General features: G+C 44.1%; 1 protein-coding gene across 1 annotated transcript in view; it reads left to right on the forward strand.

The window, feature by feature from the left end:
• EIF2D (eukaryotic translation initiation factor 2D) overlaps nucleotides 1-23,735 on the forward strand; it is a 163,010-nt gene that overhangs the window by 86,820 nt on the left and 52,455 nt on the right. The window contains exon 7 of the mRNA XM_086923411.1: nucleotides 1,563-1,680. Coding sequence (XP_086779537.1) covers nucleotides 1,563-1,680 — 118 coding nt within the window. The remainder of the gene's footprint in view (nucleotides 1-1,562; nucleotides 1,681-23,735) is intronic.

Below are 23,735 nucleotides of genomic sequence, written 5' to 3' on the forward strand. Positions count from 1 at the left end.
AATTTGTGGCCTCAGGAATGGCTGATGGCGGTTCCAGCAGGTGCATTAGTGATGGCTTATCCCTGGGGGGTTCACTGGGGTCCTCAAATCGGGTGTGGGATGGCACAGGATGAGGATCAGCCAAGCAGAGGTCCGAGCAACGCTGCTAACTCCATCGGCAGTCAGCCACGCCCCCATTGTTTGCTACTGTTACTTTTCCAGTTTGTTGGAGAGGGCAGTGCGAATGGTTGTGCTTCTAAGCCATTGTTTGGGATTTGCATTTGGGTGTGGATTGACACTTGAGGTAACCAAAGACTGTTTCCTTCCCCTGCCTTTGAGGATCGCTGTTGTTGGAATTTGCACATTGACTGATATTGCTGGACGTGTTCTCAGATGATTTTTCGTAGTAGGGCTAGTGAGAGTGCTGATGATAGCTGCATTGTAGATCTGCATTGTTGGTTTTAACTTTCGTTTTTGTTGCTTGCCTGATAGCAACCCAACAAGTGATGCTACCATAGAAGGGAAAACTCAGAATCTTTGTTTCAGTATTGAGCTAGGGATAGGGTCACGCTGAATGCTTCACTGAGAGATCATGTGCGAACCTATTGGCCAAGAGTTCCTCCATCTGCCGATGCACTAATTATTTGGTTAGAAAACAACTTCCTTTCTGCAAGTTCCAGAAAAACCTAACACTTATCCTTGGAAAGGTATTCTGCAAATTGTTAACTGAACCACAAAAAGAATGCTTATATCTTTTACATAGAGTTGTTGAAGTAACTGTTTTTATTGTAATGTAGCATATTTTTATATTACTTCATACCTTTGTCAGTTCCTTAAAATGCTTATGGGGAGTTGAGGAAGAGGTCATTATAATTATTGATGGTGGTTGATGAACTGTGGGTTGGTTGTGTAGCCTACATGGGACCTATGAGAGCTTTGAAAGTTTTTAGTTTTTTAAGCAAAATTGCACAGGTGCTGCTTAATCTTTTTTCAGTAATGTGAACCTAAGGTGACCCTCCCACCCTTCTACCATGTTTTGGTGTATTGCTTGCTAGTCTAATTCAGAAGCGTTTTCTTCTGTCAAAAATCCAATGCAGAGTAGAAGTTACTTACTCGTGCCTACCATGATACCATGATCCAACATTAGTATCTTTCATGGATGCTCATTAGAGCCTCCTTTCTTTTCAGAGGGTTAGTTTATTGAGCAGCACACTTGTGGTATAACTAAGCCTATCCACTGTATTGACCAGAAGGACCAAGCAGTGATATTGATAGCCTAAATGTATACCTTTATGCTAGTGTGTTAAGTCTTCTAAGGATTTACAGAAGGGCAATGGGAAATAATTGTTACACATGTGAATTTAGGAAAGATACCAATAATGACAAACTAGTGACCGGTTAAGAACTTTTGCGACCTGACGTTTACTGCTTATAGGAGATTTGTGTCTTATGTGTATGAGGATCCTGTTATGTAAAATACAGCTCTGATTTTCTTTAAAAAAATTAAAAGTAGATAAATGTCTCTTGATGATCTAAACAACTGAAATAAAGTGATGTTTTCCCTTGATGTTTCACTCACACAGAACAAATGGATGAATTGCTTCACCAATGCTTTTTCCACGCTCTGAAATGCAAAGTGAAAAAGGATGATCTCCCATTACTCACCAGCACCTTTCTACGGAATCACCTGTTTGCCTGCTGGTAGGTGGTGGTGGTAGGGTGGGCTTTGTCTGAATTCAGACAAGCAGATTTCCGATCCATTTGTCAAGTTTAATATATCTGCTAAAGCCACTAGTACTTCAGTACTTCAGAGAAGGAAAACAACCCTTTGAATCAGGATGAGTAACACACAAGGATTACTTTAATCTTCAGTTTTACAAGATACATAGTCAATTCATGCATAATTTTATGGAAAAGGAAACATATACCAACATCCATAAATTCGAGCTATAGGTAGTGTACAAACTAGCAAGGATATGGAAAACATCAAGGGTGTGTAAACTGGCAGGGATGTGCAAAATAGGACATGGCAAGGTTGCACAGAGACATTCAAACTTTTTATTCTTTAATTCCAAAGGCTGTGGGACCTGGCAAGGATGTGTGCATACTGGAAAGGGTTGCTAAGTTTGCAAGAATGTGCAACCTTACCCTTCCAAGGTTCTGCAATCTGGAGATTGGCAAGAGTGTGTAGACCTGTTGGCCTGTACACAATGGAAACTGGTAGATGTGTGAAGCCTGAATATGGTCAGTAGTTTGATACCTGTGAACATGGAATGTGTTGTGCAGACTGGGAAGTGAAAACTGTGTGCCTGCAAATAACTGTCCCGTGCTTTTAAACTGAAAGCTGGCAAGGGGATACAATAGGAATAGGGAACAGTACAGTTTTCAAACTAGAAACTGTGTGTGTGAAGTAAATATTGGAAGTCATTAATGTGCTAACTTGGAGCTGTAAATGATGTGTGCCAATGACGTGCAGTTACTGGAGGGGAAGACTATCAAGCATCTTGAATCAGGAGTTGAATCAAGTCTAGTGCTTTTCCCTCTCAGTTCCTCCATTGCAGATCAGAAGGTTGGTTTCGCCAAGGTCAGTGATTGTAGCAATGATTACTGCTATTGCCCTAACCATGCCCACATGCTGATTCTCATTTATATTACTGGCATCTGAGGAGAGATGGTGGGGAAAGAGGGAGGAGCTTGCAACCTTACTTATGGTGTGCAGAGTTTGAAAACAATGCTTTGACTATGTTTCCATGTTGCCCCAGTGCTGACATCAGTAACAACTTGTTTTGGTAGGTGGCTTCTTCGTCTACATCCGGTGTGGTATATGAACACCTCCAAGCCACTGAAAGTCTCTACAGTAACACATATTTGGTGTGGCCTTTGCATGGAGGTAGTTCTGCTTCAGCCATCTCCCAGCAAATTATAAATGTGGAGAATATTGTCAGAACCCCTTCAGAGGGCCACAGGACAAGCAGGGATTACCGGGCCCAACCATGGGGGTTGAGGTGTTTAACTTCTGATGTTCCAGGGCTCAACCTACTATGTATTCTGAGCAACTGGGCCAAGTACTCCTTCAGCACTTGATACTGAGGGTTAGCTTGGTCCAATCAGTCTACGTCTCCCTCTTGGGGAGGGAGGTGTGGATACAGGAAAATGATTACAGGCTCAAAAATCTAAATGCATGCAGCAGCAGCAGCAATAAATCATTGTCCAGCAAAATACTCTCTGTTATTAAAAAAGAGAAGCATTTTCTTTTCTATCAAAACTGGAAAAATATGACATTCACAAACAACTCACAATTCCCCTGAGGTCAGGGCTCTAGTGTTTCTTCGGTGGGCGACTGTACCACTTCCTGATTGCTTTAGTGATGGTGGTTATCCCCCCAACTTCTAGGGTAGGCTGCACTAATGGTCTCAGTATCAAGAGTACACTGAGACTCTATTTTTACAGTCAGCCTTGTTCCAGCGTTGCAGCGCAAATTAGCAGCAAGATCGCCTGCCGACTGGCCTGAAATCAACCTTACCTGCACCTCGCAAGATCGGTAGCGACCGGAGTTCCATGAATGAGCCTCTTCCATGGGCACTGGAGCTGCAGCAGCTGATTCAGGTAAGTTTGCTGCACACAGCCCAAGTGGGTTGCACTCAGCGGTCTGAGAGTGTTCTCCCATGGTTATGCCTACGCTGCGACTGGAGGTTCTCAGCAGCTCCTCTGCACAGGTTAAATTTCTCGTTCCTCCAGCAATGGGAAAAGGGTTGATACTTACCTCCTGGTTAAAGCCCTTCGTCTCGGGCAGGTGAGCATGGCCCACATCGGTCTTACTCCTCTCTGTGACAACTCCAACCAGGCCACATGACTTTGTGGTCCCGGTGACTCCCTCAGAGTCACTGTATCCCCACAGTACATGGATTCCAGCCCAAATGGCACAATGAAGTCCTTGGCGGTGGCCCCTCCTGGCATACGAGGTCGCGGTCTACTACCCCACAACGGCTATGACCCTTACCGCACGGCAGTCTTCTCATGGCGGCCCAGTCTTGCACACTGGATTGCTACTCCCACTATGCACGGGGTCTGGCCCAATTGGCGCAGTTATGCATATGGTTCAGTTCACTGCTCAATTCATGGCAGCCCTCCTGTGGCATACGAGGGTCTCCGACTTCGGTCTGCACATGAGCAACTACCCGATTGGTGTAGCTGCCATCTCTTCAAATCTTGCGAAGGGAGTTTACTCAACAGAGCTCGCCTTGAGTTTGGCCTGCTAAAATAATCCTGTGCTCTAAAATTCACTTTCCTCAAGATGTGCTACAGATTTAAATCTTCAGTGGAAAACACACTGTCATTTAGTAATTGGCAGGAAATCAATAAACAGAACTATACGTTTGTATTTAGAGCTGTGTTCAAGGACACTGTTCAGTCAGCAATTCACCAGTTTGTGAAGTTTTCACACATTCCCCAGCATTTCTTTTAAGGTTGACCCTAGATGCGACGCGCATGAGCTGCTCCCTATGCGAGGCATGCTGTATTAAGGTATGAACTGGAAGCCCCGCCCACTCGTCCTTCGTGAATTCATTCTTCTGATTCGTAAATAGACTTCTTAGTCTCCATCCTTGGTACTGCCTTGTCTGCATTTGTTACTTCTCATAACAACTGGACCTTTTACTGGTGGTGTTACACAGTCGGCTTTATAAGTTGGTGAGCACTATCTTTAATGCTCTTTCCCTATTCCACCCATGACATCCCTTCTTTAATGCTCTTCCCATATTCCACCCATGACATCCCAGCACCAGCCCGATTTTATATTATTAAAGTGCTTTACTTTACAGCGCGGTCCGCTTCAACTATAGCGATTGCGCTTATTTATTTACTTACTTTCCGGCGCTGTCTGAACTTGCTCCTTTTAAAATGTATTATTTACTTATCTATTTTGCAAGCATGGCACGCTTTTATTATAGTGGCCGCGCACTTTATTCTCCCCTGAAGAAGCAGCCAATGGCGACCCCACACCGTTTTTTCAACATCTCCCCCTACCCACATTGTTTTACGTCTATTCAAGCAGATACCCGCATTTCACTCCGTCCAAGATGGCTTCAACATTCGAAGATGTACCAGGCCAAACTTTCAGCACTGGTCCCTCTTTTGCATCCATTCATATTAAACAATAGTCGATTTCAATTGAGAAGGCTGTTATGAAATTACAATATGTCCAACAGTAAGAGAGGAGACTAAGCAATTTCTTGGTGTGTCAAGGACCATATGCTTTCACCTCATCTGCTCAGTGTTAGTACGGTGTGTTTAAACAACACAGAGGCCAGAAACATAGACTGGTTCTAAGATGTCTCCTTCTGTAATTGGCTATAAAATACATTTTTGACCAGCTGCACGCCTGTATCTGAATGACAATACAGTTGACGCGGCTGGACTAGAGTTGTGAAGAAAACAATGGTGATTCTCTTGGTGCTCACCATAGGCATCTGGGCTGCAGTGGATGTATTGGTGTAGAAGCCACTAGTGGTGAACAGATGGTTATGCGACTCCCAGAGTCATCAGGATACAGATAGCAACCGCTGGATGGCCTCGGAAAGGAATGACCTGCACATTGGGTGCGGCGAGGAGGACGTGGATATTCTTCACAGTGTTGCTGATCAAGGGAATCTTGCGGAGGTGCTGCCGAGGATCCTTATCCCAAAGGCAAACCCACACTACTCTTCAATGCCTAGCACTGAGCTGGTAATTAAAGGTATCTTCTATAAAGCAAGCATGTGTCCTGCTTTCTCTTTTTTGCAGTTAATGTTTTTTTACAACATTAGTAAATTTAAATGTACTGAATAATGCCTAATTGTAACCGTGATAGTAAGTCCTTCACTTATATGTGCAAGATCAACCCACAAGTCTGTAGTTTTTACTGGTTACTACATTTAATGGCTGGGCTGCTTCTTGTCTAAAGATCTCACTCCCAAATGGCTACGGTTGTGGGCAACTCCCGACTGTCGCCTCTGCGGCAACTGTGCAGAGTGTTTACTGCACCTTACATGCATATGCCCGGCACTTCAGAACCTTAGAAAAACGCTCCTTCTACCACTCCTAAGAGAAGCCCAGGTGAGAACTTGCAGGGTGGCGGTGATAAGATGCCTACATGGATCTTTGATAGAACTCTCATGTAAAACCATAACATTTTTTAATCTTGCCGCCATAGAGCTGGAAAAAAGGGCAGCAACCAAAGAGGTCTCTGGACAATAGGCCAGGCTCCGGCCGGCCACGGACTCTTCTTCTCTCTCCCACCCACCTCCCTAAACGGTCGTCTTTTTTGTATCACGAGTTAAAAAAAACGTGCACCCTGTTTGAACTTCCATTATTCTCCCATACCTTTTACTTTTCTCCTTCTTATTGTGAGTCAAAATTAACGTGCATCCAGATCGAACTCACACTATTCCTTTTATTCTTTTTCCTTTTAGACCTTTCCTTGCTAATTTTGCACATTTTACGATATCAGTTTTCAACTTGATTTAAAGTTGATTTTGCGTTGTTTTTATGATGTAAATGTCGCTTGCATGGTGGTTAGTCCACCCTTTTATGATTTTTAAAAAATCAAATAAAGTATCTATTTACTACATTTAATGTTCACATTAAATCGAACATTTGCCATGCGATAGGTCTCGCATTTGTAGGATTTTGAGCTATAGGCATTGTAAATGACAGTGTCTCCTATTTATGTGTTTAAAAACCTGCAATAACTAAAGGCATTGTCATTTACAATAACAATAGGTCAAAGTTTCGAAAATGCCAGACCTATTGCATTGCAAATGCTTGTTTTTTATGTAACCAACTTTATTAAGGGTTGTGGAGCAAGATGCACAATATCACAGTTCAAACCCGATCGATGCACATGCACAACATTACAGCAATCCCAGTCATCATCCCCTAGCATTTTTGAAAAACCACTTAAGGCTGTGACTAAACTTCTCTCTTTATTTGAAGTTAAATCCAATCTAACAAAGAGGGTCCGTGCCTGCAAGTTATTAATACCTTCAAACTGGTGAAACCACAGCCATACTTTGATCAGGATTATGGGTACAAATCAAAGCTGAAGTTTATGCGACTACAGCTAGGAGTCCATCCATCTTCGGACTTGATGCCCCCTTGGTTAAGAATGACTGAATCAGCTATTTGTAGCCTTTTTGGCAACGGGGAATAGACCATAGTTGATGTTGTTTACGTTTGTCCAGCAATGCTGTTGGAACAAAGAAAGAAGCTGCAACAGGTTTTTACCAAGCAATTATACGATCTTGCAGACCAGCTCTTTTCACAGCTCTTGATCCCGCACATTGTTGTTCAAATGTCAGGATGATAGTTTCTGACAATTTTCGAAGAAAGAGTCAAGGTGATACACATCCAGAGCAAGTTATCTGGCTGTACAATTTGTTAAAAGCGGTCGAGAGACGGCATATCAGAGAACAAAAAGTTCTCTGATATGTTCCCCCCCCACTGCCTCCAAACCTCTCTAGTCTGACGTTCTAGGCCCATCTTTAGCCAGTTGGAGGCAGGATTCACCATCACCTCCTCCACTGCTAATCCATCATGTCGGACAGGTGGGTTCTGCAAATCGTCCGAAGGGGCTACTACCCCTCCCTCCCTGCCACTGTCTTACGATCGCATATCCGAAGATTATTGGCACTTCTCCGCCAGGAAGTCTCCTCTCTTTTGGCCAAGGGATCTAAAGAGAGTGTCCCTGCAACAGAAGTAGGTTGTGGTTGCTATTCCTGCTACTTTCAGGTGCCCAGGAACAACAAAGGCAGGCGTTCTATTCTAAACCTAAGGGCCTCAACCTCTTCCTCCGGAAGGAGAAGTTCAAAATGCTCATGTTAGCTCAAGTCCTGTCTGCCCTCAAACTCGGAGACTGGATGGTGCTGTTGTATTTGAAGGATGTTTATCTCCATATTCCTGACTTGCCAGCCCTCAGACGCTATCTATGGTTTACGGTGGGCCACAAGCACTTTCCGTTCTCAGTGCTCCACTTTGGCCTTACCAGATCAGGAGTTTCAGTCTTCCCCTATCTCGACGATTGGCTGTTGAAGGCCGGTTGGCCCCAGGCTGTTGTCTCCCACCTCCAGACTATGGCGGACCTCTTGCAGTCACTAGGGTTCACTATAAACGTGCCGAAATCACACCTCACTTCCTCTCAGATGCCTCCTTTCATCTGAGCCATTCTGGACACAGTGCAGGTTCGGGCCTATCCTCCCGAACAGCGAGTACAGGATATTCGGGCTATGATACTGATGTTTCAGCCTCTATCCCTGATTTCGGTGAGAATGGCTCTGAGGCTGCTGGGCCTCATGGCCTCCTGAATCTTGTTGGTGGATCATGCCACGTGGCATATGCAGGCTCTGCAGTGGGACCTGAAATTCCAGTGGACGCAGCATCAGGGGAATCTTTCTGACTACGTTCAGCTCCTAGAGGGAACTGCACACCAACGGCAGTGGTAGCTAACAAACCAAGATTGGATCAGCGGTAGATCCCTCTCCCTTCTCTAACCAGATCTAACTGTGGTGAAAAAAGCATCGTTCCTGGGATGGGGCGGCCATCTGGGAGAGGCAGGGATCAGATGCGTCTGATCTCCGGCGGAGTCCAGGCTTCATATCAACCTGCTGGAGCTCTGGGCGATCCGACTGGCACTGAAGGCATTCCTTCACTCTCTCAAAGGGAAAGTGGTGCAGGTGTTCACAACCAACACCACCGCCATGTGGTACTGCAACAACCAGGGCGGGCTGGGGTTGTGGACCCTTTGTCAGGAGAACCTCAGGGCATAACCCTGGTGGTTCAACACGACGGGTTCTCTGAATGCCAGGGCGGATAAACTTAGCCGTCAGTGCTTGGTCTATCACGAATAGCGTCTTCATTTGGAGGAGGTGAAAGGTCTCTCTCAGCGGTGGGGAGAGCCTTGGTTAGATCTGTTTGCCACTGAAGAGAATGCGCAATGTCAGCAGTATTGCACATTGGAGTTTCCAAGGTGGCACTCGCTCGGTGATGCTTTTTGTTGCGAGTGAGACTGTGGCCTTCTGTATGCCTTTACCACTGCTGTCCTGAATGCTCAAGAAGATAAAGCACAATTGGGCCTAGGTTATCCTTGTGGCTCCGGCCTGGGCACGAAGAGTCTGGTACCCCAAGCATCTGAGCATGGCCATCGATTCACCGATCAGACTTCCCCTTCGGGAGGATCTTTTGTCGCAGCAGCAGGGGACGATACTTCACCCCAACCTGTCCAGTCTCCACCTCCTTGCGTGCAGATTGAGCGACGACAGTTGACAGCATTCGACATTCCGCCCGAAGTCTGTGATGTCATCTTTGCAGCCAGGCGTCCCTCCACTAAATTGGTATACTCCTGTAGATGGAACAAGTTTGTGGCATGGTGCACAGCAAAGCCTGTGGATCCCCTTCTACCCCTCTCTCAGAGGTTCTTTTATATATACTTTCTTTGGGTCAGCCGGGGTTTGCTCTAGGCACTCTCAAAGGTTATCTTGCGGCTATCTCTGCTTTTCTTCAGCTGTCGGATCAGCCATCCTTGTTCAAGTGCCCTATTGTTAACCGATTCTTTAAGGGAATTACTCATCTATTTGGCTGCCCATTCAGGCAAGGATATCGTTTAAGCTTCTCTGCCTGGCCCATGGCGCCATTCATGGCTCTGGGTCAGAGGGAATTAGTTCCCTTCTTGGGGGGGAAGGCCTTCTCCACTCTGGCACCCAAGCTCTGGAACTCCCTTCCGCCCGATCTAGCTGCACAACCTTCTTTGGTACTTTTCCGCAAGGATCTACAAACTTGGCTTTTCCGAGAGGTTTATTCCTAAGCCATGGACCCGGCAACTCAGAGACCTGCGATTTTAAATTTTGCTTTGTCTGGCGCCTTGATGCCTTCGGGCTAAGTTGCGAGTTACAAATTTCTTTTCATTCATTCATTCATTCATATTTCCTTCATCTCCCTTCATAATGCCCCAGTGGGACTTGAATCTTGTTCTCACATTTCTTATTTGCGCTCCCTTCGAGCCTCTTCAAAACTATCCTCTCATGCTCCTCACTCTCAAGACTGCCTTCCTTGTTGCCATCACCTCTGCTCGCAGGGTGAGTGAGCTTCAGGCTCTGTCTTCAAAGCCCCCTTCTCTATGCATTTGGACAAAGTGGTGCTTAGAACGAGGCCTTTGTAGTGAAGTAGTGTGGCTCACTGGTTAGAGGCGGCAGACCCGAGAGCAGAGGACGGCCCGGGACCAGGGTTCGATTCCCGGCGCGGCAGGTTTCTGGACCAGGGTCAGCGGACTCTACAATTCTCTCGCCTCGGTGCCCACTCTGATCAGCGATCACACTCGGCAACTCTGGACATTAGCTTGCCTCATCTTCACTAACGGCCCCACCAGACCGCCGGGGATGCCTGGTATCACCCTGGAGATACCCATTAAGGGGCCATCTCTCAGGGAAGCCAGGAAGGGTTTCGCAGTGGTCGAAGCGCCTTGGAACCCTCCGGGTAAGTAGTGCGCTATATAAATGCCTATACATTTACATTTACTTTGTTCCTTCCTAAAGTGGTTACACCATTTCATGTAGGACAATCCATCACCTTGCCCACCTTTTTCCCACCTCCGCACTCTTCCAAGGAGGAGGATAGACTCCACCGTCTCGACCCTAAACGTGCATCGTCATTCTACCTTGACTGCACCAAAGACTTCCAGGTGGATGATCAACTCTTTGTTGGCTATGTTAGTGCCAAGATAGGACAGGCTGTTCAAAAGCGTACTATCTCTTGATGGGTTGTCCTTTGCATTGAGATCCTCCTGTTGGGTTGCGTGCTCACTCCACTAGAGTTACAGGAGCAACCACTGCATTGGCACTTGGCCTCCCACTCCTTGATATCTGCCAGGCGGCAACGTGGATATCTCTGCAGACGTTTACCAGACACTATTGCCTGGACAGTCAAGACCGGAGGGACAGCAATTTTGCCGGTCCGGTCCTCCAGGTCTTTCTCATGTGAACTTGGTTTGCAGACCCTCTTCGCGGGATGATATTGCTGGGGTGTCTATTCTAAGGTATGGATTCTACAACTAACAGTCTCTCTCAGATGAACAAGTTACTTACCTTTGGTAACAATGTATCTCTAAAAGACGTGTTTTGTAGATTCCTTACTGCGCCACCCATCCTCCCCGCTCTGCGAACTGATTTCTAGGGATAGGAAACCCCTTACAGGGCCATAGTTGTGGTGCACCGGTGGTCAGTGTCTTGCATGGCTCTGCCCTTCTGGTGTGGAAAGTCGTGTCAGAACTGACGTCAGTGCGCAGGGGATGTGTCTAAGTAGTCACCACAACGTCATCCCGGTGACCACAACACCAATGGCAGACGTAAGCGCAGTTCTCACAAGATGTATATTGGACGTGGGGTTTGCGGGAGAGAGACCACAGCGAGGAAGAGGAGAGCTGCCCGGATATGCCACAGTACAGGTAAGTGCCTTTTTTCTTGTTTAATTTGTGTTTTAATAATTTTTATTAGGGGGGGGTGCAGGAGGAGAGCGGAGCGGAGTTCCACAGAGTTTTTTTCCAAACTCCTTGGAACTCCGCGTAGTGGCACTATGCCTGCTCTGCCCGGGGTTACCTATCACCCGGGGCCCAGCATATTTTGTGGGGAGGGGGGCATGTGTGTGAGTGGCTTTGTGGGACTAAAAGTGGTTTTGTGGGTCTCTGAGTGGATATATGGGTGTGGGAGTGGGTGTATGAGTGGCTATATGGATGTTTGAGTGGGTGGGTAAGTGTCTGTTGGTCTCTGAGTGGTTGTATGGGTGCGTGAGTGTGTTAGTGTGTGTGGGTCTGTGAGTGTCTGTGTGGGTCTGCGTGGGTGTGAATGGTTTTGTGAGTCTTTGTGTATGTAATAATAATAATAATCCACATTTGTAAAGCGCACAATCACCCATTAGGGTCTCTAGGCGCTGGGGCCGTCGGGAAGATTAAGCAAGCTATTGCCCAGAGTCACATGGTGCTGAGCTAACTGCCGCCTGTGCCGGGGATCGAACCGTGATCCCCTGAGTGAATGTGTGTGTGGGAGGGTGTGTAAGTGCTGTGTGGGTCTGTGAATGGGTGTGTGAGTGGCTATTTGGGTGTGTGAGTCAGTAAGTGGCTGTGTTTATCTGTGAGTGGTTGTGTTGGTCTGTGAGTGGCTGTGTGAGTGGGTTTGTGGGTGGGTGTGTAAGTGGTGTGGGTCTGTGAATAGGTGGGTGAGTGCTGTCTGTGTGTGAGTGGTTTTGTGAGTGTGTAAGTGTGAATGTGTGTGTGCTAGTAGGTTTGCCAGTAGTTGTGTGGGCGTGTGAGAGACTGTGAGTGGCTATTTGGGTTTGTGAATGGGTGTTTGAGTTGCTTTGTGGGTCTGTGAGTGGCTGTGTGAATGTCTGTGTGGGACTATGAGTGGGTATGTGAATGGGTTTGTGGGTGTGTGAGTGGTTGCGTGGGTGTTCCAGTGTCTTTATAGTTGTGTGAATGGGTGTGTGGGGGTGTAAGAGAGTGTATGTGTGTGATGGGCAGGCAGATTTATTAGTGGGTGCACGAGTGGCTTTGTGGGTGTGTGAGTGGTTCACAGGCTCTCCGGAGTGGCGGTATCAGTCACTGTATGGCTGTGTGAGTGGTTGTTTCAGTGCTTTTGTGCGTCTTTGAGTGGGTGTGTGATTGGCTGAATGGGTGTGTGTTTTTTCTGGGTCTTTGAGTGGCATGTGAGTAGTTGTGTAGGGGCGTAAGAGTTTGTGAGTGTGTGATAGGTGAGTGAATGAGTGTGTGTGATAGTGGGTGGGTGAGTGGTTCTCTGGGTCTCTGAGTTGATGTATCAATGACTGTATGGGTGTGTGAGTGGTAGTGTGGGGTGTGAGAGTGTAAGTGGGTCTGTGAGTGGGTGTATTTTGTTATTTAATTGCGGTCTGGATCCGCAAACCCTCGCACATGTTAAAAAAACTTTTTGCGCCAATTTCTGACCCCTCCATCACTCACTCCCATGGGGTCAGGGTACCACTACCCTAACCCATTCTATCACTTCTAAGTTTTATTTCCTCCATGCCCCCCCTACTCTCGGGACCATACCCCAATATACAAAATGGCGGGTGCAATTTTCCTCTCAGGTTGCAGCCTGCCAATCTTGGCATTACTGTTGGCACGTGTATCCACGTCCCTTGATATACATACATCTTTTTTCTTTAATAACTCCAAAACTACTGAACGGATTTACATCAAATTAGAAAAAGCTGCTGTGTCTGAAGCCGCTATATCTGAAGCCACAACGGCTGTTACTTCCAAACGCCAAGTATGAGAGCACACACGGAAATTCAGATCATAGTGCTTTTAATGTGCAGGCCCCCTGCACTGACAGACACGTTTCGGCTTTACGCCCTCCTCTACATCAGTTTCTGTTGCTTCACTGAGGCATTTTAATCAAACAATGTGTCATGGAGAGGTGTGGCTCACTGGTTAGAGGCGGCAGACCCGAGTGCAGAGAACGGCCCGGGACCAGGGTTCGATTCCCGACGCGGCAGGGTCTTGGACCAGGATCATCGGACTGATAATTCTCGCATCGGTGCCTACTCCGACCAGGGATCACACTCGGCAACTCTGGGCATTAGCTTGCCTCATCTCCACAACGGCCCCACACAAACGCCGGGGATGCCTGGTTTCACCTTGGAGACCCCCAGGAGGGACTATCTCACAGGGAAAGCCAGGACGGGTTCCCCAGCGGTCTATAGCGCTACGAGGCCTCCGGGTAGCAGTGCGCTTTACAAGACACAACAATTAATTAATTAATTAATGTGTGGATCATAAAAAGAGAAGATGGTCTTTTAGTCACAATTGATTACCAAATTCCATGGCGGCAAGCTTATAACGTGGTTTTTGAACATAAACAAGTGCAAAATATAAACCAAACACTTATGTGATTTAAACCAAAATTGGTTGACAAAGTCAGATATTACTGAAGGCAATTCATGGAACATTATTCAGGCACAAATACATGAAATGGTATTAATCCATACGGAAAATTCATCATTATATACTATTATATTCCTTATTCAAGATATTTGCCTATTAGAAATGTATATTTCAGCATCGGGTCTCCCGTGTCCTTTCATTATTATGCCATGAATGGGCGATCGTGTCACGGAAAAACAGGAAGGAGGTTTTTATTTCTTTCAATACAGTCCCAAACTCAAAAGACCTACAGATGACAAGTCATAGCCCATGATAATATCTAATGTTAGAGACTGAGTTGTGAAGATTTGTCTTTCTTCCAAATTAGAAGTTGTCCATAAAATAAAATATAAGAGGATGGTCCAAAGCACATAAGGCACACAAATAACCTCTACTATTCGAGACGTAGCCACATTTCTTCATTGTTGTTTAGTCCCAGTGGGGCCTATGTTTGAAGATCTATTATGTACCTCAATTATAGTATATGCAATTTCTTAGTTCTATCACCCCCTCTCATTTATTTTAGCTTGATCTAAGCAGTAGAATTTGAGGAGGTCTCGATTACTTTGATGGAAAATTTCAAAGTGGCGAGCTACCGGATAAGTTACATCCTTCTTAGTGATAGCTTGAACGTGTTCAAGAATTAATTTTTTCGTTGGATGTTTTGTGCTTCCTGTGTAGCATTTAGGGCAAGGGCACTCTAGGCAGTACACTCTATATTCTGAATTGCAGTTCAAAAGTTGTTTAATGCTCATAGTAGGTTTAGGGTCCTTTTGTCTGCTTTTATAGTTGGTAACTTTATGGCTATATTTACATGCCTTGCAGCGCATACACGGATAGAAGCCTGTAATTTTGTCTGTTTTAGGAGGGGCGGCATCATAGTGACTGTGGATCAAATGGTCACTCAGTGATTGACATAGTCTGTAGATTATCTGGGGTTGTGTGGGGATACTGTGTTTTAAAACATTATCTGTTTGGAGGATATGCCAGTTCTTTTTGAAGATCTGGACTATATCCCCAGACTTTTCATTGAAGTGGGTAGTCATCCTTACTGGACCTTCTTGTATCGATTTTTGAAGGGGGTCTTTGCCTCAAAGCAGTCTGGCTGAATTGTACACTCGCACTTAAGGCGCAATAGTTCTCCATAAGGAATGTTTTTAACCAGACTTTTAGGATGGTAACTTCCTGCATACAGGACTGAATTGCCTGCTGTCGGTTTTCTGTATAACCTGGTGAGCAGTCCATAGACTTCCAAGTCCAGATAACTTACTTTGGTGTCGCTAATGTGCCTTGTAAATGACAGATTCAGATTATTGGTATTGAGAGAAGTGATGTATTCCTCAGCCGAGGAATGGCTACCCCACCACCCAATAAAAAGATCATATATGTACCTAGCCCACAACGCCATTTTGTCAATCCAGTGTTCATGTTTTTCTCCCCAGGCCACATGCTTCTCCCACCAGCCCACAAAAAGATTTGCGTAACTGGGGCGAAGCACGTACCTATCGTGGTCCACGTTGTTGCCTGTACAGTTGCCCTGAAAATATAAACATTGTATTTTCTAAACAGAACCTGATCATATGTAGGAGCATGAGATTATGTTTATTTGAGAGATCTCTTATTAAAAGCACTTTGATCTGAATTTCCGTGTGTGCTCTCATACTTGCCATTTGGAAGTAACCGCTGCTGTGGATATATATATATTCCCGAAACGCGTCATGCCTACCTGAGCTGCTATTTGAAAATGGATAATAAAAATTCGCTGTGACACTCTGCTGAATCGTGTGGTGGTCCATCTCTTCTGTGGTCAAAGCTGGAAACAGAATTTTGCTCCATATATATATATATATATATATATATATATATATATATATATATATATATATATATATATATATATATATATATATATATATATATATGACACACAGTATTATATGCTTCAAAAACGATATAATAAAGGTTGATCCAATCAACCTGATAGTGACTATTCGGAGCACCTTGTTAAATTGTGGGAAAGGGTGCCAGGCTGAGGTGTAAGTTACGTAATTTTAATATTGGAGACAATTCTAGTAGCTAGAGAAGTACATTTTGACGTCAGGGGATGCAAATTAAACATATTGTTTTACTTAATTTTTAAACAAGTAGGCACTCATTCTTATTGGCCTCACAATTCATTCCAGTAGACTAAACTTAGTCACACAAGCTTAGTATATCAACTGTTAAAAACCATGCAAAATTCATCAATAAGCATCTTGTGAAGATTAGCATATTTCTCTTTGCATGCAGGCTCAGAACAGCCATGCAAACCTCAGTCAGAGGTTCCAAAGTCAATTAAAGGGCCTCAGTGTTACATCCTCTGTTATCGTTGCTTGCGTGCGGATTATAAAGGATTCATTGTAATAAACTCAAAAATTAGTGATTTATTGGACACTTAGCAAAAAAATGAATCCTGCACCCCATCACCTGCTGCTCCCCTTCCCATGGTTGGTTATGTTGGTTAGGGACACAGTGTTAATGGAGAGAGGACATGGCATTCTGACCAGAGCTGCCTACGTTGTAACTGGTGAACCGGGTTTGAGTCTCGGCGTCAGCTCAACATCCTGTGATTCTGGACAAATCACTAATCGATCTGTGCCTACACAAAATTACTTGTCACTGTGTAATGTGACTGGCGCCCCTGCTTTTTACATTATATATTAATAACCTAGATATGGCCCTAATTGCCTCCTGTAAAGATATTCCTCGTGCAGGGAAACGCTTGATTCCCGCACTTTTATATGCAGATGATGCTGCCCTCCTAGCAAGGACGGCAGTGGGACTTCAGTTAATGTTAGATTATTTCTCTGTCTTTATGAAATAATTAGATTTGAGTGTAAATTTTGCAAAATCGCACATAATGGCTATCGGACAGAAATCCCCAAAGGTCAAAACTTTTTATTGCGAGGGACATATATTAACCAGGGTGACCTCATTCCCTTATCTGGGTGTACTATTTGACGATCAAGGATCCTGGGTAACCCAAATCACAGCGAAAAAAATCGTATTGATAAGGGCTACCCTGGCTGTACTGGGTTTTGCCAGAAAGTTAGGTGCCAGACCAATGAAGGCCCTTATCCAAATATACAGAGCCAAGTGTATTTCACTAGCTATGTAAGGGGCCGAGCTGTGGGGCATAAAAAATACTAAGAACATACAGACGGTTGAAGAAAGGTTTTTAAAGAACCTTTTGTCTGTCCCTAAGACAACAGCTAATTACATTGTCCATCAGGAGCTTGGAATTGGCTTGGTTGAAGATGCTATTGCTGTGGCACCTCTTTTGAAATGGATAGCCACCTGGTTAAATCCTGACTTAGTGCTTAACCACACCATTCTGAAAGACTGTATGTCACTCGACCGCGGACTGAGTATACCCTGGCTCAAATACATTCAGAAGCTTTATGGTAAACTGGGTCGACCAGAATTATATCACTCCCCAGAAACCTTAGTGAAGGGAGATATAAAATGGTCTAAGGAAATGTACTTGCGCGTAGCCATTATGGATAGGGAACAGAGAGAGCTGGTAAAGGGGACAGTCAGGGCCCACCAGCTAAGTAAAACAACACTATCCATGGAACCGTATCTAGGCTATGTCACAAACAATAACCATCGTTTCTTATTGACTAGATTCAGATTTAACCAATTACATTTTCTTCTTGGCGAACTGAAAGGTTGGAAGAGGCCAGACGACCTTGGCCCTTGTACTTGCGATAATTTTCGCAACAAGACACTATACACTTCCTCTTTTTCTGTGAACACCTTATTGTCATTAGGAAACGTTTTATTCTCCCAATTCTAAGGAATAAGGGCTTTGTGCAAGTGAGACCAGGCCTTCTCCATTTGCAAATGTTGACTGATGTCTGGGAAACTTTTAACATTGCTAATTTTTTATCAGCAGCTGTAAGAATCTTGAGAAAATTAACTTAAACACTATATCATGTACATTTGCTTTTTAACATTGTGTCTAAAATGAAATTGTTTTTACTGGTTTTATTGATTGATTGATTTTATAAATATTTATGAGTCGTGATTGTGTTGAATGGATTAGGTACTTACAACTGTTTATATATACTGTTTTTCTTGCTTTTATGGTTTGCTCATAAACCGAATAAAGATATTTGACTGACTGACTGACTGACTTGTCACTGTGTAATGTGACTGGTGCACTTGTAAAGTGCTCTGAAGCGCCTCTGTGTAATACGACTGGTGCTCATGTAAAGCGCTCTGAAGCACTCCAGTACCTTCACCTTCAGGTCAAGTTTGCTCTATATTAAACTGCATAAAAAATATTAAAATAGGATTAAGAGTTACGTTTTTTTGATGCCATGCTCTCTGTGCCACAAACAGCTATCAGATGCTGGCCAGAGAGCTGATATGGCTCGCTTAGATAATGAACAAACATACACTTCTGACACATGATAATGCTCCCATTCATACAGCTAGCTGTGTGTCAGGCGATGGCCCGTGAATGATTCATGGCAGTAACTAACATGAACACAATTAGTTCTCTTGTCTGCTTTTGCCGTGTATGTCCTCAGGCGTCAGAAACATTAAGTGAAAGCTAACTTTTCAAAATTAACCTTAATGCTTACTGTGTGTTTTCAAGTTCTGCTGAGATTCCAGAGATTTCAGAGTATTCACGGGGCAGACAATGGAGGGAGGGGTAAGGGGGTGAGTGCAAGCAGTGCAGGGCACAAGAGCAGGCAATGATGAGGAGGAACTGACGACGAGGGAAAACAAAAACAACAAGCACTGGCGTTGCCAATAGGTTTCGCATTTGGAAAGTTGGAGCTATTGGTTTGGTAAATGACATTTTATATTTATATATCGTTATTGGCATTGTCAATAACAATTTATAACTATAAAATATCATTTACAAAACCAATAGCTCCAACTTTCCAAATAAGAAACCTATTGGCAACGCCAGTGCTTGTTTTATTTGTTGCTATTGAACGTTTTTTCAAAATAGAGTAAACCCCTGTGTTCAAATTTCAGTCTGATTTTTAGCACATAGTGTTAGTTAAAAAAAAAAAGAAATGCACGTTTAAGTCGCATGACTTAAGTATATTGTTTCTTTCTGTGTGCAAGAAAGGACTCGCTGACAACGTAGACGCTGACGATAGGCAGCAGAATGCGGGAAGTCAACCCGCAATGGCTGAACATTAATCATTCAAAAATAACATCGAAATTGCAGCTGCAAAGTAACATTACTGCTGGTGCCCGTTTTCATGAGTCGTCAATGCAGGGGAACTGCAGCTGCTATAATTTATGATATCAATCAAAGGCATTGGTTTTATTGACAAAGCAGGTGGGAACCTGATAAAAAAAAGTACAGACAGCAGAACCGTGATTGTCTCGAGTCGCATACACGCTGTGCATGCTTGAGGGTTGTGGATGAGCGATGGCGGCTGCTCCCCAGCTTGTCCTTTTGGCACCCCTGGCGCGGTCTTTGTTACTGCTGGTCTCATTGGTCATAGCAGTAACGAGGACCAGAGAGGTAAAGGGTTTATGGTGCCGTATGCTTACAGCACGCGCTGTTACTACACAACGTGCTGTGCACTGTCCTCCCATCGAGTGTTATTTTTAAAATATTGCAAGTTGTTCGCTATAAAAGTTGTAAGTTTTGGTTTTGGGAATGATTTATTATTACGTATTTGAAACTAGGTGTATGTATCAGCATGCAGACTCCACCCTGGATTATGTTTTTCCACCACCGGGTTCGGAGCAAAAATTCACGGAAGTGTATTTGAAACTGTGATTCCAAGAGCAAGGCGTCCCCGAGGAGGGGGGAGGGCGGCGGAAGGAGGCTGGCGGGGGGAGGGGGCGAGAGGCAAGAAGGATGGATGAAAGAAGGGAGTGGTTAAGGGAGAGTGATTAGAGAACAAAGAGAGAGAAGGCAAGGGGGAGGTGGAGGGGGGAGGCCAGTCGGGTAATGGAATTAGAGGAGGGTGAGGTGGTTTGAAGGGGTGGGATGGGGGAAGGGGGGCGGGTGGAGAGAGGAGGAGAGAAAGGAGTCGGTGAAAGAGGTGAATTTGGAGACAGAGGGGATGGTACGAAGCAGGGGAGTAACCGAAGCCCCTTCAAGTAAGGCTGTGTGCCGGGAGGGAGAGGGGAGGTGCTGGAGCTGGGGAACAGATGGCCGTGCGCGATGCGCTTGGAGAGTGTATGCTGGCAAATGGCCGGAGGGAAGCCGGATGGGGGCGGGAGAGCCTGGTGGGGGGGGCGGGAATGCAAGCGGTGGCAGGCGGATTAGGGAGATGCGCGTGCTTGTGTGGTCACGTGACCCGCTTTTGTGGTCACGTGACTCACATGCACTGTGAGAAAACCGCAGTGGTTTGACGAGTCGATCGAGCCCTTGAATTTTCGCCTATTACATTCGCAAGCGAATGATAATAGGCGAAACCTAAAAAGTGCTATAGAGGGTGCAGCAGGAGCGGGAGGGGGGAATAATAGTTTCTCAATCACGAATTTGCAGGGTTAGAATTCACTTCTAAAAGATTACATCTTGCAGCTATTGCAGCATATTTGCAAAACAGACACCACATGTCACTATTTAGAATTCCAGTTGTCAAAGCTTTTATGGAGGGGCTTAAAAAGGTATTTCCTCCTAGAATTCCACCTGCACCAGCATGAAATGGAAACATTGTCCTAAAACGATTAATGGGTCCTGAACCATTACACTCTTTTCAATTACAGTACCTTGCATGGCAACTTGCTTTTTTAATTGTTATTAATTCCCTTAGAAGAGTCAGTGAAATGTAGGCGCTAACTCTTGAAGAGCCTTTCTTTCAACTAAATTGTGTAGAGTGTGCTCAGAACTAACCCAAAATTCCTACCAAAAGTGGTTTCTAATTTTCATATTTATCAGTCCATTGATTTACTTGTTTTTTCCCGCAACCAGACACAGTTGCGGAAAGGGCACTACACATATTAGATGTTAAAAGTCATTAATGTACTACATTGACAGGATTAAAGCCTTTAGAAAAACAAAACAAAATGTTGATGCCTTTGCTCCTCCTTTTATGGGAAAGCAAATTCCAAAATCAAACATTTCAAGATGGATAGTTAAATGCATCCAAACATGCTATATAAACGCTAAACGACTTCTGTTTGTTCCCCAAAAGCTCACTGTACCAGAAAAATTGGGGCCTCCATAGTATTCTTAGGGAACATACCTTTTGCTGAGATTGGTAAAGCAGCAACATGGTCTACTCCATATACTTTCACAAAGCATTATTGTGTGGACGTATTTGCACGCCAACAAGCATTTGTTGGGCAAGCGGTACTTAAAACTCTTTTTCAAACTACTACAACCCCCACAAGTTACCACTACCTTGAGAGAGTGACTGCTTTACAGTCTGTGAAAAGCATGTGTATCTACAGCACACATGCCTCGAACGGATTATGTTACTTACCCTGGAAGCATCTGTTCTTATCATGTTGCTGTAAATTCACATGCGCCAACCCTCCTTCCCAATAACAAATCTTGTGTAGGTTGCGGTTTATACGTTGTATATTCCTATCTAATGCATGGCCATCTCATTTCTTACATATATATAGCATTCTTACATTCTCAGATATAAACGGCAAAACAATCTGAGGATGACGTTGATGACCATGCGCAGTATTACCAAGAGGAGAAGTCACACACAGCCTTGAGACTCGGAGAAAACTTCTTGGAACAAAAACAACTTGTAATCATCCAAGCCCAACACTAGATGGCAGACTTCTGCAAAGCATGTTCGTCTACAGCACAACATGCCAAGAACAGATGCTTGTAACATAATCCTTCTATTGGGTCATCTTGTAACTTCGTTCACTCTTCGTCATATTCCAACTGTTATGAATGACATATCTCACAATCTTGAAATTGCAGATCCCTCTTCGACCTTCCTAAACAGAGGGGCCGATGTAAATCTCTGATCTAGCATTGACTGTTTATACCTGGTTAAAAGTGGGCATGCATTCCACTCCTCAACGGTTTCTGGTAAAGAAAGTGGGTCATTGTTTATTACTGAATATTGTAATGCCTATTGATGCTAGCCCAGAATGTCAAATACTGACCCACGTCTGGAAGATTCATGACTTCAATCATACATAGTCCAAATGTGCTAACACCGAGTATTATCCGCTCTCTTGAGGTATGGAACTGCCGCACCAAAAAGGCATCTTATTGATACTTTTATATAAACACGTCCCTGTGTTATTAATGTGGATCGCATCAGTCTCTTCGCATTGTTGCGCTGACAAATTCCTGATAAATATAACCCTTTCATGGAGTCTAATTCACCTGCTGTTGGTTCTAAAGTTCATTGAGATGAATCCTATTTCCCGTGCTCTTCAGGTGTACACATGGAGTTTGGAATTCTGTACTAAAGGATTCTCTATACTAATTATATTTATGGAATTGAAATCATGTTGAAGTATGTCTAAAATCTGAATAAAATCCTGATAACGATGATGTCTTTCTTGATTATATTGAAGATATGTGAAATTATTGAAAAATAAGTTGATGTGTTTGAAAAACTGGAGGCTAAACAATTGTGACATGATCTATACGAAATAGGGAGTGGATACACTCATGGCCATATAGATCAGACAGATGGGAACAAGGTTACAAGCGAGATTCAAGACACAGCTATACAGCTTTTGGATTTTAATTGTACATATTGTTTTTATTTGACCTTTTTTGAAATGATAAAACACTTATGTTTGCATTATGGTTTTGCTTGTAGCCCTGAAGTGGTTAATCGGAACAGAACGCACGGCCAGTTTTTTGGCATAACATGGACTCGTCCATCGTAACTCTACCTGTTCTGTGAACCTTGAGCAATTGACCCAATCAAAAGAGAGCGTGCTAAGATCTATACGTTTGTATCCTAGCTTCGGCTGATAGCAGCAGCTGGGGCAAGAGACAATTCACTCAATTGAGTTTTATAAAGTGCTCTGACTTTGACTGTATTAGACTGCTGTATAACTTTCTGGTTCGAGGCAGCATAGCAATACTGTGGTTTGTTCTTCGACGTTATGCGGAGGATCCCCCAAGAGGCAGTAACAGTATTTGAAAAGGACTGGATCACCCCTCCTCTATTTTTAGAGTATTAAATTTGTATTTAGTAAACCTAGCTGGGGAGCAAGGGTGCACTGTACATAACTAGGCGTAAGACAATTCAATATTGCGACCATCAAATGCAGTACCAAACCTTTTCATTATGCAGTTTTATAACAATTCACATTTTTTAGGTACATGAATATTTAAGTGTTTCCCCCAGAATCACACGATATTTGGTCACTTGCTGAATTGTCCAGGTTCTAAAGTAGGCAGCTTAGCCGCAACAAGACTTCTATTGTACATGCACAACAGCTCCACATTTACGTGTAGAGCAAGACCCGGCAAACCATCTTTATTATGGTGTTTCGAGACTTAGAACTTCATGTCTGATCCCTTTCTATCAACTTTTTTTTCTTGTATTACTTCTTGTGCTTCCACATCAATTAGATGCAGTCAGTACAGAGCTGTCTTTGATTAGCATGTGCATTGAATTAGGCTATTTATTGTCATAGTTGTTGACATGTTACTTTTTGCCTCTCTTTACCACCCACCTCACCACAAAGTGCCCCATAAGGAAGAAGCTGAGGTGTTTAAACAACTGATTTTGTTCAAAGTAGCCAAGCATGTGTTAATATTCACAGTAGTTGTATAGTCAGGTATTTTGACTAGATTTACCACGTGATATCAACTAAATGTTTATTT

This window comes from Lissotriton vulgaris, chromosome 5 (assembly GCF_964263255.1).
Source record: "Lissotriton vulgaris chromosome 5, aLisVul1.2, whole genome shotgun sequence".
Lineage (NCBI taxonomy): Eukaryota > Metazoa > Chordata > Amphibia > Caudata > Salamandridae > Lissotriton > Lissotriton vulgaris.